This window comes from Eucyclogobius newberryi, unplaced genomic scaffold (assembly GCF_026437365.1).
Source record: "Eucyclogobius newberryi isolate DKJ021-1_F unplaced genomic scaffold, fEucNew1.0.hap1 SCAF_21, whole genome shotgun sequence".
Taxonomy (NCBI): Eukaryota; Metazoa; Chordata; class Actinopteri; order Gobiiformes; family Gobiidae; genus Eucyclogobius; species Eucyclogobius newberryi.
The window spans coordinates 1,601,477-1,620,056 of NW_027315846.1; the positions used below are offsets into that span (position 1 = coordinate 1,601,477).

At 49.3% G+C, this 18,580-nt stretch overlaps 1 protein-coding gene across 1 annotated transcript in view; it reads right to left on the bottom strand.

The window, feature by feature from the left end:
• Window positions 1–18,580, bottom strand: part of smc6 (structural maintenance of chromosomes 6) — a 42,823-nt gene that overhangs the window by 7,176 nt on the left and 17,067 nt on the right. Inside the window, exons 13-24 of the mRNA XM_072457053.1 lie at window positions 16,710–16,862; window positions 15,138–15,316; window positions 14,386–14,584; window positions 12,790–12,904; window positions 12,537–12,697; window positions 11,260–11,395; window positions 10,009–10,092; window positions 9,753–9,923; window positions 6,796–6,933; window positions 5,170–5,315; window positions 4,283–4,408; window positions 2,464–2,569 (exon numbers count right to left, since the gene is read on the bottom strand). Coding sequence (XP_072313154.1) covers window positions 2,464–2,569; window positions 4,283–4,408; window positions 5,170–5,315; window positions 6,796–6,933; window positions 9,753–9,923; window positions 10,009–10,092; window positions 11,260–11,395; window positions 12,537–12,697; window positions 12,790–12,904; window positions 14,386–14,584; window positions 15,138–15,316; window positions 16,710–16,862 — 1,714 coding nt within the window. The remainder of the gene's footprint in view (window positions 1–2,463; window positions 2,570–4,282; window positions 4,409–5,169; window positions 5,316–6,795; window positions 6,934–9,752; window positions 9,924–10,008; window positions 10,093–11,259; window positions 11,396–12,536; window positions 12,698–12,789; window positions 12,905–14,385; window positions 14,585–15,137; window positions 15,317–16,709; window positions 16,863–18,580) is intronic.

Here is an 18,580-nt window from a genome sequence, read left to right on the forward strand (position 1 = left end):
CCAGCTGAACACCAGCTGAACACCACACGAACACCAGCTGAACACCACACGAACACCACATGAACACCAGCTGAACACCAGCTGAACACCACACGAACACCACACGAACACCAGCTGAACACCAGCTGAACACCAGCTGAACACCAGCTGAACACCACATGAACACCAGCTGAACACCAGCTGAACACCACATGAACACCAGCTGAACACCAGCTGAACACCACATGAACACCACATGAACACCACACGAACACCAGCTGAACACCACACGAACACCACATGAACACTACATGAACACCACACGAACACCACACGAACACCACACGAACACCAGCTGAACACCACATGAACACCAGCTGAACACCACATGAACACCAGCTGAACACCACATGAACACCAGCTGAACACCACACGAACACCAGCTGAACACAACATGAACACCAGCTGAACACCACATGAACACCACATGAACACCAGCTGAACACCACATGAACACCAGCTGAACACCAGCTGAACACCACACGAACACCACATGAACACCAGCTGAACACCAGCTGAACACCACATGAACACCACACGAACACCAGCTGAACACCACATGAACACCACATGAACACCAGCTGAACACCAGCTGAACACTACATGAACACCAGCTGAACACCAGCTGAACACCACATGAACACCACATGAACACCACATGAACACCAGCTGAACACCACATGAACACCAGCTGAACACCAGCTGAACACCACACGAACACCACATGAACACCAGCTGAACACCACATGAACACCACATGAACACCACATGAACACCAGCTGAACACCACATGAACACCACATGAACACCACATGAACACCAGCTGAACACCACATGAACACCAGCTGAACACCAGCTGAACACCACACGAACACCACATGAACACCAGCTGAACACCAGCTGAACACCACATGAACACCACATGAACACCACATGAACACCAGCTGAACACCACATGAACACCACACGAACACCACATGAACACCAGCTGAACACCACATGAACACCAGCTGAACACCAGCTGAACACCACACGAACACCAGCTGAACACCACACGAACACCACATGAACACCAGCTGAACACCAGCTGAACACCACACGAACACCACACGAACACCACATGAACACCAGCTGAACACCAGCTGAACACCAGCTGAACACCAGCTGAACACCACATGAACACCAGCTGAACACCAGCTGAACACCACATGAACACCACATGAACACCACACGAACACCAGCTGAACACCACACGAACACCACATGAACACTACATTAACACCACACGAACACCACACGAACACCAGCTGAACACCACATGAACACCAGCTGAACACCAGCTGAACACCAGCTGAACACCACATGAACACCACATGAACACCACATGAACACCACATGAACACCACACACACACCACACGAACACCAGCTGAACACCACACGAACACCACACAAACACCACACGAACACCACATGAACACCACATGAACACCACATGAACACCACATGAACACCAGCTGAACACCACATGAACACCACATGAACACCACATGAACACCACACACACACCACACGAACACCAGCTGAACACCACATGAACACCACATGAACACCACATGAACACCACACACACACCACACGAACACCAGCTGAACACCACATGAACACCACATGAACACCACATGAACACCAGCTGAACACCAGCTGAACACCAGCTGAACACCACACGAACACCAGCTGAACACCACATGAACACCACATGAACACCACATGAACACCAGCTGAACACCAGCTGAACACCACATGAACACCAGCTGAACACCAGCTGAACACCACATGAACACCAGCTGAACACCAGCTGAACACCACATGAACACCAGCTGAACACCAGCTGAACACCACATGAACACCACATGAACACCACATGAACACCACACGAACACCACACGAACACCACATGAACACTACATGAACACCACACGAACACCAGCTGAACACCACATGAACACCACATGAACACCAGCTGAACACCAGCTGAACACCAGCTGAACACCACATGAACACCACATGAACACCACACACACACCACACGAACACCACATGAACACCAGCTGAACACCACACGAACACCACACGAACACCACATGAACACCAGCTGAACACCACACGAACACCACATGAACACCACATGAACACCACATGAACACCACAGGAACACCACATGAACACCACATGAACACCAGCTGAACACCACATGAACACCACACGAACACCAGCTGAACACCACATGAACACCACATGAACACCAGCTGAACACCAGCTGAACACCAGCTGAACACCACATGAACACCACACACACACCACACGAACACCACACGAACACCACATGAACACCACATGGACACCACATGAACACCAGACTCACGGTGATGGAGAGCGTCTCGTTGTTGTGGTCAAACAGCATGGATCCGTTGCAGTTGAGTTTGATGAGGAAGTTATTGAAGTAAAGTTTACAGCGCACAGACAGAGACCTGCAGGACGCACAGACATAGCACACTTACACTTTGACCTTCACGTCATTGACCTTCACGTCATTGACCTTCACGTCATTGACCTTCACGTCATTGACCTTCACGTCATTGACCTTCACGTCATTGACCTTCACGTCATGGACCTTCACGTCATGGACCTTCACGTCATGGACCTTCACGTCATTGACCTTCACGTCATTGACCTTCACGTCATGGACCTTCACGTCATGGACCTTCACGTCATTGACCTTCACGTCATGGACCTTCACGTCATGGACCTTCACGTCATTGACCTTCACGTCATGGACCTTCACGTCATGGACCTTCACGTCATGGACCTTCACGTCATTGACCTTCACGTCATTGACCTTCACGTCATGGACCTTCACGTCATGGACCTTCACGTCATTGACCTTCACGTCATGGACCTTCACGTCATTGACCTTCACGTCATGGACCTTCACGTCATGGACCTTCACGTCATGGACCTTCACGTCATTGACCTTCACGTCATTGACCTTCACGTCATTGACCTTCATGCAACTGGGCAAAGTCTCACTGCGAGCACGTAGAGCCACATGCAAATACTGGCTTTCTCGTGTTTGCATCCTGCACTCGAGTGTCTGCTGTTTATTGGTGATGTTTTATTTTCATGGTTACGATGCGACCGACACCGCACACACAAAGAGGGCGGTGGCTTAAAGGACGCCGATGTCTTTCTTATTACCACTTGGTTCAGTACGACAGTCTCCGTAGTGAACATTGATTGTATTTTTGCGTCAGTCGAGTTGCAAAATTGTGAAAAAAATTAAAGTGCAAATTTACAGGAAGTAGAGCCAACTGAATCCCTCTGTGATGTCATCATTGTGCGACGTGCCGTCCAAAATGCTGGTTCTGCATTTAGTCCGGAAGCAGAACCTGGCATTTTATTATTATTTTTCTCTATTTATATAAGCGTTTATTTTGAAAAATAATCCAAGGTCATGTCACAGAGATTATGATCCCGAAGTGTGATTCAGGCTTTATTTTTTCACAATAAATCTAAAATTAAAGGGCCCATGACAGGTTTTTATGATTTTCTAATGTTGACTTTATTTGGTGTATTTATACCTGTTGTACATTTACATTATAGTTTTACACCAATCGAGCAGGTATTTGTGGAGAAAAGGTTAAAAGATCTGTAGATAATGACAGGAAGTGACATCACACCAGGGACAGGAAGTGACATCACACCAGGGACATTCCAGTCAAAGTTTATGCAGAATTTACACAAAGAAACAACTTTTATGACTCTCAAAACATTAATTCAACAAAATAAAGTTGCTCTCATATATTTGTATTTGTCAATTTGTCAAATGTGACATCAGATGAGTTTTGGCCCAGTGTTTGCTGGGTAATTTCCTACTGTGATGTCATCAATAACAAACAGGAAGTGGAATTATAAACCTAAAAAATGTGCTATTCTGTGATAACATTTTTATTACTTATAGCAAAATATATTTATATTTACGAGTCGTCCGACCTGTAGGGGGCGCTTTAAAACACCCATATGATGTGTGAAAAGAGGTTTTAAGAGGTCTCAACACGTCCTACATATATTTGAAATGTTGAACCTCATGATTTATATTAGTGATTAGTAAGTAGTACTTGTACATGTCTGCCAGCTCTATCAAATACACTTTTGGATAAATATCACACAAATATAAGCGTTACCTCCTGAGAATCTTGTATCTGTTCTGCCGATCCGACATGATGTTGTCCAGACAGTTAATGAAGCGCTTCAGATCTCGGACTTGGCTCGTTTTCTGTCTGTAAAGCGCCAACGCCTCGGCATACTCTCTGTTTGAGGCACAAAAGTACATGTTACGAGTGGAAAAAGTGCGTTTACAGTGGTGGAAAGTACCAACGTACCAAAGTAAAAGTGCATCTGATCTTCACTTAAAGCTGTGGTACCTGACTTTTTAAATATAAATAAGTACATTTTGTGTTTCCCCCCAAAGAGTGTGATATAAAAGCAGCACGTTGTCCGTTGTGACAAAAATGAGGCCACTGCACGCTGTCTGCATGTGATAATAAAGCCTTTTAGCTCTGAAGTACGAGCCAAATGCAGCGCTCTGATTGGCCGCGCTCGGGTGGTCCACCAGAAATGGATTTAAATTTTTTAAACTTACAGGTACCGCAGCTTTAAAATGTTCATTCGTTTTTCATTGTTAAAATAGCATAACAGATGTGCACCAGAATTGTACTTACGGTACACTAAGTATAAACAGTACTAAGTAAGTACTAAGTATAAAAATACATAAAGTAAAGGTAGAAAAGGAGGCGGGGCCAGTAAACCTTTCACCGACAGAAAAGAAAGAATCAAACTCACAACGATCCCAGCGTATCTGAGCAGAAACAAAGTGATTCTCCAGCGACGACAGTGAAGCAGACAAAGTGGACAAAGGGGGAAGTTTCACGCTCGCGCACCACTGAAAAAAGCACTAACAGTTCCACCATAAAAACCTCAAAGTCCTTTTTTTTTTTTTTTTTTTTTTTTTTAGGCGGACATAAAGTTAGAGCAGACGATGCAGGGAAAAGATGGGACGTGGCGTTTGTACCGCACGACGGTCTCGTGTTCGCCGTGGTTGCTTTCGTAAATCTTTAGCTTCTTGGTGAGTCGGGTTATTTCCGAGTCGATGCTCTTGGTGCTGCCGTTGGCCGACTGCCGCTCCGGACAGATCTCCGACGCTTTGGACACGAAATCCTACAAAAGGAAAAGGTTTGTCAGGTTTTAACTCCACGCTGAAAGAGATCACGATGAACGAGATCGCGCTGAACGAGATGACGATGAACGAGATGACGATGAACGAGATCGCGCTGAACGAGATGACGATGAACGAGATGACGATGAACGAGATGACGATGAACGAGATCGCGCTGAACGAGATGACGATGAACGAGATGACGATGAACGAGATGACGATGAACGAGATGACGATGAACGAGATCGCGCTGAACGAGATGACGATGAACGAGATGACGATGAACGAGATGACGATGAACGAGATCGCGCTGAACGAGATGACGATGAACGAGATCGCACTGAACGAGATGACGATGAACGAGATGACGATGAACGGGATCGCGCTGAACGAGATGACGATGAACGAGATGACGATGAACGAGATCGCACTGAACGAGATCACGATGAACGAGATCACGATGAACGAGATCGCGCTGAACGAGATGACGATGAACGAGATGACGATGAACGAGATCGCGCTGAACGAGATGACGATGAACGAGATGACGATGAACGAGATGACGATGAACGAGATCGCGCTGAACGAGATGACGATGAACGAGATGACGATGAACGAGATGACGATGAACGAGATCGCGCTGAACGAGATGACGATGAACGAGATGACGATGAACGAGATGACGATGAACGAGATCGCGCTGAACGAGATGACGATGAACGAGATGACGATGAACGAGATGACGATGAACGAGATCGCGCTGAACGAGATGACGATGAACGAGATCGCACTGAACGAGATGACGATGAACGAGATGACGATGAACGGGATCGCGCTGAACGAGATGACGATGAACGAGATGACGATGAACGAGATGACGATGAACGAGATCGCACTGAACGAGATGACGATGAACGAGATCGCGATGAACGAGATCGCGCTGAACGAGATCGCGCTGAAGGAGATCGCGCTGAAGGAGATCGCGCTGAAGGAGATCGCGCTGAAGGAGATCGCGCTGAAGAAGGAGATCGCGCTGAAGGAGATCGCGCTGAAGGAGATCGCGCTGAAGGAGATCGCGCTGAAGAAGGAGATCGCGCTGAAGGAGATCGCGCTGAAGAAGGAGATCGCGCTGAAGGAGATCGCGCTGAAGAAGGAGATCGCGCTGAAGGAGATCGCGCTGAAGGAGATCGCGCTGAAGGAGATCGCGCTGAAGAAGGAGATCGCGCTGAAGGAGATCGCGCTGAAGGAGATCGCGCTGAAGAAGGAGATCGCGCTGAAGGAGATCGCGCTGAAGGAGATCGCGCTGAAGGAGATCGCACTGAACGAGATCACGGCGGCGCGATCTCGTTTAGCACGATCGTGCCGCCGTGAACTCGTTGAACGAACGAGATCGCACCAAACGAGATCGCGGCGTACGAGATCAGGCCGAACAAGATCATGCCGAATGAGATCGCGCTGGACGAGATCACGCTGCTCTTTTACCTGTAACTCTTCCTCTCTTTGGGCGAGTTCACTCTTCATTTCTTGTATATTTTCCTCGTGGTTTTTGGACATGTTTTCGAAGTGTCTCGTGTTGTGTTCGAACTTGGCACAATCGATCTCCAGCTTCTGCTTCTCCTCCTGCAACACAATGTCCCCAAACCAGATCTGTATTTAGACCTTAGTCCTGCTGTGGACCACATTTAGTCCTGGTTTTGTCCTTCTTTAGTCATAGTTTAGACCAAGTTTAATCCTGGTTTTGTCCTTCTTTAGTCTTTGTTTAGAACTAGTTTAGTCTGAGTTAATCCCTCTTGATTAAGACCGTTTAGACCGATGTAGGTTTAGTTTAGTCAAATTTTAGACCTGGTTTACATCTGTGTTAGACCTAATCTAGTTCAGTTTTTTTTAGAACTGGTTTAGACTAACTTTAGCCCAGATTTAGAGCGTGTTCACTCAAGTTCAGACCAGGTTTAGTTCTACTTTAGACCGAGTTTAGTCCTCGTTTAGAACAAACAGGTTTAGAGTAGGTTTAGTCATAGTTTAGACTGTGTTTAGAGCATGTTTAGAGCGTGTTTAGAGCGTGTTTAGAGTGAGTGTGTTTAGAGTGTGTTTAGAGCGTGTTTAGAGTGAGTGTGTTTAGTGTGTTTAGAGCGTGTTTAGAGTAAGTGTGTTTAGAGTGTGTTTAGAGCGTGTTTAGAGTGAGTGTGTTTAGCGCGTGTTTAGAGTGAGTGTGTTTAGAGCGTGTTTAGAGTGAGTGTGTTTAGAGCGTGTTTAGAGTGAGTGTGTTTAGCGCGTGTTTAGAGTGAGTGTGTTTAGAGTGTGTTTAGAGTGAGTGTGTTTAGAGTGTGTTTAGAGCGTGTTTAGAGTGAGTGTGTTTAGAGCGTGTTTAGAGCGTGTTTAGAGTGAGCGTGTTTAGAGCGTGTTTAGAGTGAGCGTGTTTAGAGCGTGTTTAGAGCAAGTGTGTTTAGAGTGTGTTTAGAGCGTGTTTAGAGTGAGTGTGTTTAGAGCGTGTTTAGAGTAAGTGTGTTTAGAGCGTGTTTAAAGCGTGTTTAAGATAAGATAATCCTTTATTGTCCCACATGGGGAAATTTCATTGGTGCAACGCAGGTAGATACAGAGGTAGATACAGAAGAACAGATCACTTATAGGAAGTCTGAAAAACACTTTCAGTAGAAGATCTCCTATAAATAAATAAAAACTCCCATAGACAAATAAATAAATAAATACATAAAAATTTAGAGTGAGCGTGTTTAGAGCGTGTTTAGAGTGAGTGTGTTTAGAGCGTGTTTAGAGTGAGTGTGTTTAGAGCGTGTTTAGAGCGTGTTTAGAGTGAGTGTGTTTAGAGTGTGTTTAGAGCGTGTTTAGAGTGAGCGTGTTTAGAGCGTGTTTAGAGTGAGTGTGTTTAGAGCGTGTTTAGAGTGAGTGTGTTTAGAGCGTGTTTAGAGTGAGTGTGTTTAGAGTGTGTTTAGAGCGTGTTTAGAGTGAGTGTGTTTAGAGCGTGTTTAGAGCGTGTTTAGAGTGAGTGTGTTTAGAGCGTGTTTAGAGTGAGCGTGTTTAGAGCGTGTTTAGAGTGAGTGTGTTTAGAGCGTGTTTAGAGCGTGTTTAGAGTGAGTGTGTTTAGAGCGTGTTTAGAGTGAGTGTGTTTAGAGCGTGTTTAGAGCGTGTTTAGAGTGAGTGTGTTTAGAGCGTGTTTAGAGTGAGTGTGTTTAGAGCGTGTTTAGAGCGTGTTTAGAGTGAGTGTGTTTAGAGCGTGTTTAGAGTGAGTGTGTTTAGAGCGTGTTTAGAGTGAGTGTGTTTAGAGCGTGTTTAGAGCGTGTTTAGAGTGAGTGTGTTTAGAGCGTGTTTAGAGTGAGCGTGTTTAGAGCGTGTTTAGAGCGTGTTTAGAGCGTGTTTAGAGTGAGTGTGTTTAGAGCGTGTTTAGAGTGAGTGTGTTTAGAGCGTGTTTAGAGCGTGTTTAGAGTGAGTGTGTTTAGAGCGTGTTTAGAGCGTGTTTAGAGCGTGTTTAGAGCGTGTTTAGAGTGAGTGTGTTTAGAGCGTGTTTAGAGTGAGTGTGTTTAGAGCGTGTTTAGAGCGTGTTTAGAGTGAGTGTGTTTAGAGCGTGTTTAGAGCGTGTTTAGAGCGTGTTTAGAGTGAGTGTGTTTAGAGTGTATTTAGAGTGTGTTTAGAGCGTGTTTAGAGCGTGTTTAGAGCGTGTTTAGAGTGAGTGTGTTTAGAGCGTGTTTAGAGTGAGTGTGTTTAGAGCGTGTTTAGAGCGTGTTTAGAGCGTGTTTAGAGTGAGTGTGTTTAGAGCGTGTTTAGAGTGAGTGTGTTTAGAGCGTGTTTAGAGTGAGTGTGTTTAGAGCGTGTTTAGAGTGAGTGTGTTTAGAGCGTGTTTAGAGTGAGTGTGTTTAGAGTGTGTTTAGAGCGTGTTTAGAGCGTGTATAGAGTGAGTGTGTTTAGAGCGTGTTTAGAGTGTGTTTATAGCGTGTTTGGACTGTGTTTAGAGCGTGTATAGAGTGAGTGTGTTTAGAGCGTGTTTAGAGCGTGTTTAGAGTGAGTGTGTTTAGAGCGTGTTTAGAGTGAGTGTGTTTAGAGCGTGTTTAGAGCGTGTTTAGAGTGAGTGTGTTTAGAGCGTGTTTAGAGTGAGTGTGTTTAGAGCGTGTTTAGAGCATGTTTAGAGTGAGTGTGTTTAGAGCGTGTTTAGAGTGAGTGTGTTTAGAGCGTGTTTAGAGTGAGTGTGTTTAGAGCGTGTTTAGAGTGAGTGTGTTTAGAGTGTGTTTAGAGCGTGTTTAGAGTGAGTGTGTTTAGAGTGTGTTTAGAGCGTGTTTAGAGCGTGTATAGAGTGAGTGTGTTTAGAGCGTGTTTAGAGTGTGTTTATAGCGTGTTTGGACTGTGTTTAGAGCGTGTATAGAGTGAGTGTGTTTAGAGCGTGTTTAGAGCGTGTTTAGAGCGTGTTTAGACTCCGTGCACTTCTGTCTGACCTTGAGCGGCTCCATCTCGTCCGACAGCTGCTCGCTCCTCTTTCTCAACGCTGAGTGTTTGGCCTCGATTTGGTCGGACACGTTCTTCTGTTGGTCCAGCTCTTCCTTCGCCTCGGCCACGCCCCGTTTCTCCGCCTCCATCCTCTGCTGCACCTCCAGACGCGCCTCCTCCTGCAACGAGAAAACGTCGCAGGTCAAGAAATGTCATTGTTCGAGGAGATTCAGTGTTTTCCTTCACTCCGGGACGATACGTTACCAGTGAAGCGTGATCATCGTCCTGCTCCTCCTCCTCCACCGTCTCCAGCTCAGCGATGGAGGCTTTGGTCTGGTTTATGGCGGTCTGAAAGAAGAGCGTCGTCACATCAGCGTCATCACATCAGTGTCGTTAGCGTCAGTGTCGGTAGCATCAGTGTCGGTAGCATCAGTGTCGGTAGCATCAGTGTCGTTAGCATTAGTATCATTAACATCAGCGTCATCACATCAGTGTCGTTAGCATCAGTGTCGTTAGCATCAGTGTCGTTAACATCAGCGTCGTTAACATTAGTGTCGTTAGCATCTGTGTCGTTAACATCAGTGTCGTTAGCATCAGTGGGTTTAGCATCAGTGGGTTTAGCATCAGCGTCATTAACATCAGCGTCATTAACATCAGCGTCGTTAACATCAGCGTCGTTAACATCAGCGTCGTTAGCATCAGTGTCGTTAGCATCAGTGTCATTAACATCAGCGTCATTAACATCAGCGTCGTTAACATCAGCGTCGTTAACATCAGCGTCGTTAGCATCAGCGTCGTTAGCATCAGCGTCGTTAGCATCAGTGTCGTTAGCATCAGTGTCGTTAGCATCTGTGTCGTTAACATCAGTGTCGTTAGCATCAGTGGGGTTAGCATCAGTGTTGTTAGCATCAGTGTTGTTAGCATCAGTGTTGTTAGCATCAGCGTCGTTAGCATCAGTGTCGTTAACATCAGTGTCGTTAGCATCAGCGGGGTTAGCATCAGTGTCGTTAGCATCTGTGTCGTTAACATCAGTGTCGTTAGCATCAGTGGGGTTAGCATCAGTGGGGTTAGCATCAGTGTTGTTAGCATCAGTGTTGTTAGCATCAGTGTTGTTAGCATCAGCGTCGTTAGCATCAGTGTCGTTAACATCAGTGTCGTTAGCATCAGCGGGGTTAGCATCAGCGTCGTTAGCATCAGTGTCGTTAGCATCAGTGTCGTTAACATCAGTGTCGTTAAAATCAGCGTCGTTAACATCAGCGGGGTTAGCATCGGCGGGATTAGCATCGGCGGGGTTAGCATCGGCGGGGTTAGCATCGGCGGGGTTAGCATCGGCGGGATAGTATCCGCGGGGTTAACATCAGCGGGGTCAGCATTAGCAGGGTTAGCATCGGCGTCATTAGCATCAGTGTCATTAGCATCAGTGTCATTAGCATCAGTGTCATTAGCATCAACGGTGTTAGCATCAGCGGGGTTAGCATCAGCAAGGTCAAGGGCGAGCACGGGAGGGTTTCGCACCTGGTTCTTCTTCAGCGCGGCGATGGTGCCGTTGAGTTCCCGCTCCATGACGCGGATGTCCTCCGTCACAGAGATGACGTGGGACTGGAACCGGTTGAGCTGGGCCCTCAGGTTCTCCAGCTCCAACTCCAACAGACTGAGAAGTTCACAACAAGTATTTACACATGCGTCTGACTTTAGCTTCAAGCGCGTCGCGAAGGATCCAGCGGGTTATTCACATTTAAGAAGATGACGTACAATTAGTCTAGCCATGTTGGAAGCAAACTATAGGCCCTTCAAAAGTCTGCAAACCAATCTAAATGACTATCTAAATACCGTATTTTCCGGACTATAAGTGGCACCTTTTTTCATGGTTTTGGCCGGGGTGCGACTTATACTACAGAGCGACTTAGGGTGAAAATAATGAATAATATCACATATGACAACCACAAGAGGGCGCTCTAGGCTCTAAGCAATGCAGAAGAAAAATCTGCACTTCCTCTTCCTCTGGAGTTTGTGGAGTTGTTTAGAAGTGACACAGAGGAAGAAGAATTCAATGGATTTAGTGATTTGGGGTAAAACTGATGCTTTGCTAAACTTGTTAGCATGTTCTTTATGCTATAGTTATCTGAATAACTGTTCATATGTTACGTTAACATACCAGACACTTACCACAGTTCTGTCTGTGCCTCATGTAGCTGAAGGTGTTAGCGTTAGCATACGTCATGTAGCTGAAGGTGTTAGCGTTAGCATACGTCATGTAGCTGAAGGTGTTAGCGTTAGCATACGTCATGTAGCTGAAGGTGTTAGCGTTAGCATACGTCATGTAGCTGAAGGTGTTAGCGTTAGCATACGTACACCTATTCACCATGTTCTCTCATCTGTTATTATTTTAAACTGCATTTAAAGATCCAATGTCTGTTCTTGGTCTTGGATTTTATCAAATACATTTCCCCCCAAAAATGTGACTTATATATGTTATTTTTCTTCTCGTTTCTTCTAGTTTGACGGTTTAAACACGTTTACCTGACTGTTTATTTAAAATGAGACACTTTGACGGATAATCACGTAAACGTTGAGCTCGCAGCAGTTTTTTCATTCCATCCACGGATTTGTTGCACGCTTTATCACAAACTAACCAAGGTTTTTACTCTGGAAGTCACAAACTGAAGCCGACGTTTTGTTACAAAGACATAAAATCACGTGTCATAAGTCGTAGTAAGTGGATTAAATGAAGTAATAAAACATCTAGCAGCAGATTGGACGGTGCTCTGGCTCGGACTGGGAGGTAAAGTGACCTGATCTGCTCCTGGACGTCCTCGCCCAGGTACTTGGCCACGCCGAAGTCGGAGGCGTAGTAGCGGTTGGGGTAAACCTGGTCCCCGTCCACGGTGAAGGCCTCTTTGCAGTTGTGCGGAGGACGGCCGCGCTGCATCACCGCTCGGGCCGTGCTCTTCTCCTGGCGACGCACAAGAGGGGGTGAGCGAGGGGGCGGGGACACGAGCGCGGGGGGGGGGGGGGGGGGGCGGGGGGGGGGGGGGGCGGACTCACCTTGACGATCAGGACGGACTCGATGCCTCGCATGTCGATCAGGCAGTTGACGACGACGGGACTCGTGGCCGTGATCATGTCCAACACGGCGGGGAAGTCTGGGTGCTGCGCTTTTCTGTGACAATGTGAAACGAGGAGGATTTTTAGACGTCCAGACATGAAATTAACTAAAACAATAATGTAATCTAATGTCACATTGTTTTTAATTTGAGTGACTTTATTCTGTTGAATTAATGTTTAGAGAGTCAAAAAACACAGGTTCAGATCTGGAGTACTTAAGTTTCTGCTTCTCCTTAGATGTTTTCTCTGCTCGATGCCAACGATTTGACCCTTCTCAAACACACTGACATCTCATCCATGACCACGGGATTCGTCTTTCCACATGGTCGTTTCAGAAATGCATCAGTCGGGTTTAAATGCCGCCGTTTCCCAACAGGAGGAGAGGACCTGCTCGCTCGGATGAACTCAGGTGGACACTTTCTTTTTGGACTGACAGTGAGCGCCCCTAACCCAGCCTCTGCGTCCCTCACCCAGCCTCTGCACCCCTCACCCAGCCTCGAGCGCCACCCATCCGGCCTCTGCGACCCGCGAGCGCCCCTCACCCGGCTTTTGCCCCTCACCCGGCCTCTGCGACCCGCGAGCGCCCCTCACCCGGCCTCTGCGACCCGCGAGCGCCCCTCACCCGGCCTCTGCGACCCGCGAGCGCCCCTCACCCGGCCTCTGCGACCCGCGAGCGTCCCTCACCCGGCCTCTGCGACCCGCGAGCGCCCCTCACCCGGCCTCTGGGACCCGCGAGCGTCCCTCACCCGGCCTCTGGGACCCGCGAGCGCCCCTCACCCGGCCTCTGCGACCCGCCTGCGCCCCTCACCCGGCCTCTGCGCCCCTCACCCGGCCACTGCGCCCCTCACCCGGCCACTGCGCCCCTCACCCGGCCACTGCGCCCCTCACCCGGCCACTGCGCCCCTCACCCGGCCACTGCGCCCCTCACCCGGCCTCTGCGCCCCTCACCCGGCCTCTGCGCCCCTCACCCGGCCTCTGCGACCCGCGAGCGCCCCTCACCCGGCTTCTGCCCCTCACCCGGCCTCTGCGACCCGCGAGCGCCTCTCACCCGGCCTCTGCGACCCGCGAGCGCCCCTCACCCGGCCTCTGGGACCCGCGAGCGTCCCTCACCCGGCCTCTGGGACCCGCGAGCGTCCCTCACCCGGCCTCTGGGACCCGCGAGCGCCCCTCACCCGGCCTCTGCGACCCGCCTGCGCCCCTCACCCGGCCTCTGCGCCCCTCACCCGGCCACTGCGCCCCTCACCCGGCCACTGCGCCCCTCACCCGGCCACTGCGCCCCTCACCCGGCCTCTGCGACCCGCGAGCGCCCCTCACCCGGCTTCTGCCCCTCACCCGGCCTCTGCGACCCGCGAGCGCCTCTCACCCGGCCTCTGCGACCCGCGAGCGCCCCTCACCCGGCCTCTGCGACCCGCGAGCGCCCCTCACCCGGCCTCTGGGACCCGCGAGCGTCCCTCACCCGGCCTCTGCGCCCCTCACCCGGCCTCTGCGCCCCTCACCCGGCCTCTGCGCCCCTCACCCGACCTCTGCGCCCCTCACCTCCCCTTCAGGTCGTAGACGCGCTCGGCGAACGGGCAGACGATGATCTGCGGCCGGTGTTCTCTGTAGTGTCGGCCCATGAGCTCCTGCAGGACGCTCTCGTCTTTGTGGTTGTCGCAGCAGAACGTCTTCATGAAGCTCCGGAGACACGACTCCACGGCGACGCACAGAGACGGGTCCTTCACCGAGAGACAGGAGCCTGGCGAGAGGGGCGCGGTCACAACAAGGTCAGAAGGCGCGCTAAAACATTTGTATGGCATTTGTGCGGGCGTTTTCGTGGAGACAAAGTTCTGGTTCCTGTTCTCGCACTGGAAACATGTACAATCTTAACCGTAGTTTCCGGACTATAAGTCGCACCTTTTTTCATAGTTTTGGCCGGAATGCGACTTATATTTATACTTATATACTTATATACTTCAGAGCAACTTATATGTGATATTATTTGTTATTTTCACACTTACAACCACATTTCATACTCCAGTGTGACTTATATATGCTTTTCTCTTCTCTATTATGCATTTTTTGGCCGGTGCGACTTATACTCTGGAAAATACGGAAGATGCGAAGAAGAATCTGCACTTCCTCTTCCTCTGGAGTTTGTGGAGTTGTTTAGAAGTGACACAGAGGAAGAAGAATTCAGTGGATTTAGTGATTTGGGGTAAAACTGATGCTTTGCTAAACTTGTTAGCATGTTCTTTATGCTATAGTTATCTGAATAACTGTTCATACGTATGAAGTATTGACGCTCTCACCGATGGGTCCGAGCGGTTTGCGACTGAACCGTCCCGCGGCGTGCGCCTCGTCGATGGCGCGCAGCAGCTCCGGGACCGACTCTCCGAAGCGCTTCATTTTGTCCGAGCGACTGGACAGCAGCTGCGTCCTCCTCCTCAGTTTGGAGTCGATGGACGTCTGGAGGTTCTTCTGCTCCAGTCTGCAACGGTCACGGAACGTTTCAATCACAAACCTCAGACTTTTCTCAGCAGAACCATCTTATGGCAGCATCTGTGGTAGAACCGTTCGCCGGACGCTTTTGGGCGTGGCTTTTGGGTGCGGTTTGGATGCTGCTTTTGGGCGTGGCTTTTGGGCGCGGTCTGGATGCTGCTTTTGGGCGTGGCTTTTGGGCGCGGTCAGGACGCTGCTTTTGGGCGCGGTCTGGACACTTGCTTTTGGGCGCGGTCTGGACACTTGCTTTTGGGCGCGGCCCGGACACTTGCTTTTGGGTGCGGCCCGGACGCTGCTTTTGGACGTGACTTTTGGGCGTGGCTTTTGGGCATGGCTTTTGGAGCAGTCCGGACGCTGCTTTTTGGGCGCGGTCCTGTCGCTGCTTCTTGGGTGCTACTATTGGGCGCCGCTTTTGGGCGTGGCTTTTGGGCGTGGCGGACCCTGCTATTGGGCGCGGTCCGGACGCTGCTTTTGGGTGCGGTTTGGATGCTGCTTTTGGGCGTGGCTTTTGGACGCGGTCTGGATGCTGCTTTTGGGCGTGGCTTTTGGGCATGGCTTTTGGGCGTGGCTTTTGGGTGCGGTTTGGATGCTGCTTTTGGGCGTGGCTTTTGGACGCGGTCTGGATGCTGCTTTTGGGCGTGGCTTTTGGGCATGGCTTTTGGGCGTGGCTTTTGGGCGCGGTCAGGACGCTGCTTTTGGGCGCGGTCTGGACACTTGCTTTTGGGCGCGGCCCGGACGCTGCTTTTGGACGTGGCTTTTGGGCGTGGCTTTTGGGCGTGGCTTTTGGGCGTGGCTTTTGGAGCAGTCCGGACGCTGCTTTTTGGGCGCGGTCCTGTCGCTGCTTCTTGGGTGCTACTATTGGGCGCCGCTTTTGGGCGTGGCTTTTGGGCGTGGCGGACCCTGCTATTGGGCGCGGTCCGGACGCTGCTTTTGGGTGCAGTTTGGATGCTGCTTTTGGGCGTGGCTTTTGGACGCGGTCTGGATGCTGCTTTTGGGCGTGGCTTTTGGGCATGGCTTTTGGGTGCGATTTGGATGCTGCTTTTGGGCGTGGCTTTTGGGCGTGGCTTTTGGACGCGGTCTGGATGCTGCTTTTGGGCGTGGCTTTTGGGCATGGCTTTTGGGCGTGGCTTTTGGGCGCGGTCAGGACGCTGCTTTTGGGCGCGGTCTGGACACTTGCTTTTGGGCGCGGCCAGGACGCTGCTTTTGGGCGCGGTCTGGACACTTGCTTTTGGGCGCGGCCCGGACGCTGCTTTTGGACGTGGCTTTTGGGCGTGGCTTTTGGGCATGGCTTTTCGAGCAGTCCGGACGCTGCTTTTTGGGCGCGGTCCTGTCGCTGCTTCTTGGGTGCAACTATTGGGCGCTGCTTTTGGGCGCGGTCGTACCTGAGCTTGTCCCGCTCCTCTCGGCCCTTGAGCACGGCCTGGTGTTTGCGCTTCACTTCCTGGTTCAGGTCGGAGAACTTCCTGTCCAGGTTCAGCAGCGTCTCCCGCAGTTCAGACAGTTTCCTCTCGTCTTTCCGGCAGCGGCGGGTCACACTGGGTCAAGAAAGGGTCAAAGGGTCAAGCGGGACATAAAGGGTCAAAGGGTCAAGCGGCTCATTGGTCATTTTCTTATTTCAGAGACAGTGAAGTTAGAAATATTGACACCATTACAGGGTTCAGAATACGCGGTATCGCAAAATGCGACGCAATTTCTTTCAAATGCGATGCGTTTGTTAGAAAAAAAAGTGTTTTTGTATCGCAGCTTTTGCGATACAAAAATGTGTGTTTAATTGTACAACTAAAGCGCCTAAAAGTACTGATCACTCGTCAATCGATCGTCAATAACGGCCTGACACATGTGGACGCTGTGTTGTCATGACGAGTCCCGCTGCGGCCTCAGAGCGAGTCTGAAAGTGGGAGGAGCCACGTGCGGTAAAGTTTACGTCAGATTCAGACTTCCGAGGTCAATAACTCCTAAACACAAAAGTCTTTGCAGATCATTCACTGCCAAAATATTCATATTTACACTGCAGTGACACAACCTCGTTTTTAACAATCAGATGCGTATTTTGGGCGCAGCAAATTAAACTGATCCGAATGTGCAGCCGGAACCGAGACGAGTGCTTAGGGACCGTCATTAAATGTGCAGCCGGAGCGGTGACAAGAGTACTTAGGGACCATCATCAAGTAGAAAAACGAAAAATGGAATGGAACGTTAAATAGAGCGGTACAATTTGAATAACACATAAAATACACCATGATGGAAACACCACAGCAACATTTATTTTTCCGAGTGTAATGACAATTAATATGTAAATGAGACTCCTGCAAATAGTCATCTGATTGATAATGATGTGGAAGAAAGTTGTAAATAAGGCCATATGACTTTGTGTTGATTAATTTGTTCAACAATTAATTTTATTTGCAAGTTTTATTTAAAGAAAAAATGTTTAAAAAGTGTTTAAAAGTTAATTTGTTAAGAGTTTTCTTTAATATAATGTTTACAAATACATTTAAATAAATGATCGTGTTATATCAATGGAAAATATTGTTTTATTTGTTATATCAATGGAAAATATTGTTTTATTTGTTATATCAATGGAAAATATTGATTGTTTTTCACTCGAAAAATTAACGGATTGTTTAGCAGCGCCGCTATACAAGTGAAAATCCTTAATCTGAACCCTGCATTAACATTATATGACACAGACACATCAATCATACAGGTATAGAGTAAATACATGCGAGCACGGGCAGGTGGCCAGCATGGGGCAGGTGACCAGCAGGGGGCAGGTGGCCAGCATGGGGCAGGTGGCCAGCAGGGGGCAGGTGACCAGCAGGGGGCAGGTGACCAGCAGGGGGCAGGTGACCAGCATGGGGCAGGTGACCAGCAGGGGGCAGGTGACCAGCAGGGGGCAGGTGACCAGCAGGGGGCAGGTGACCAGCAGGGGGCAGGTGACCAGCAGGGGGCAGGTGACCAGCATGGGGCAGGTGACCAGCAGGGGGCAGGTGGCCAGCATGGGGCAGGTGGCCAGCATGGGGCAGGTGACCAGCAGGGGGCAGGTGGCCAGCAGGGGGCAGGTGACCAGCAGGGGGCAGGTGACCAGCAGGGGGCAGCAGAGAGAGCAGCTTAAATCACCTTCTGCCTCATTTATCAAACCGTCAAAGGGCAAATTGGAGTTTTTGGACCATTTTGTGTCTCGTTTCTATGTCGAGTTTCCTTTTTATGGATCACTTCAAGCTAAAAAGTCACAATATTTTTCTACGTACGC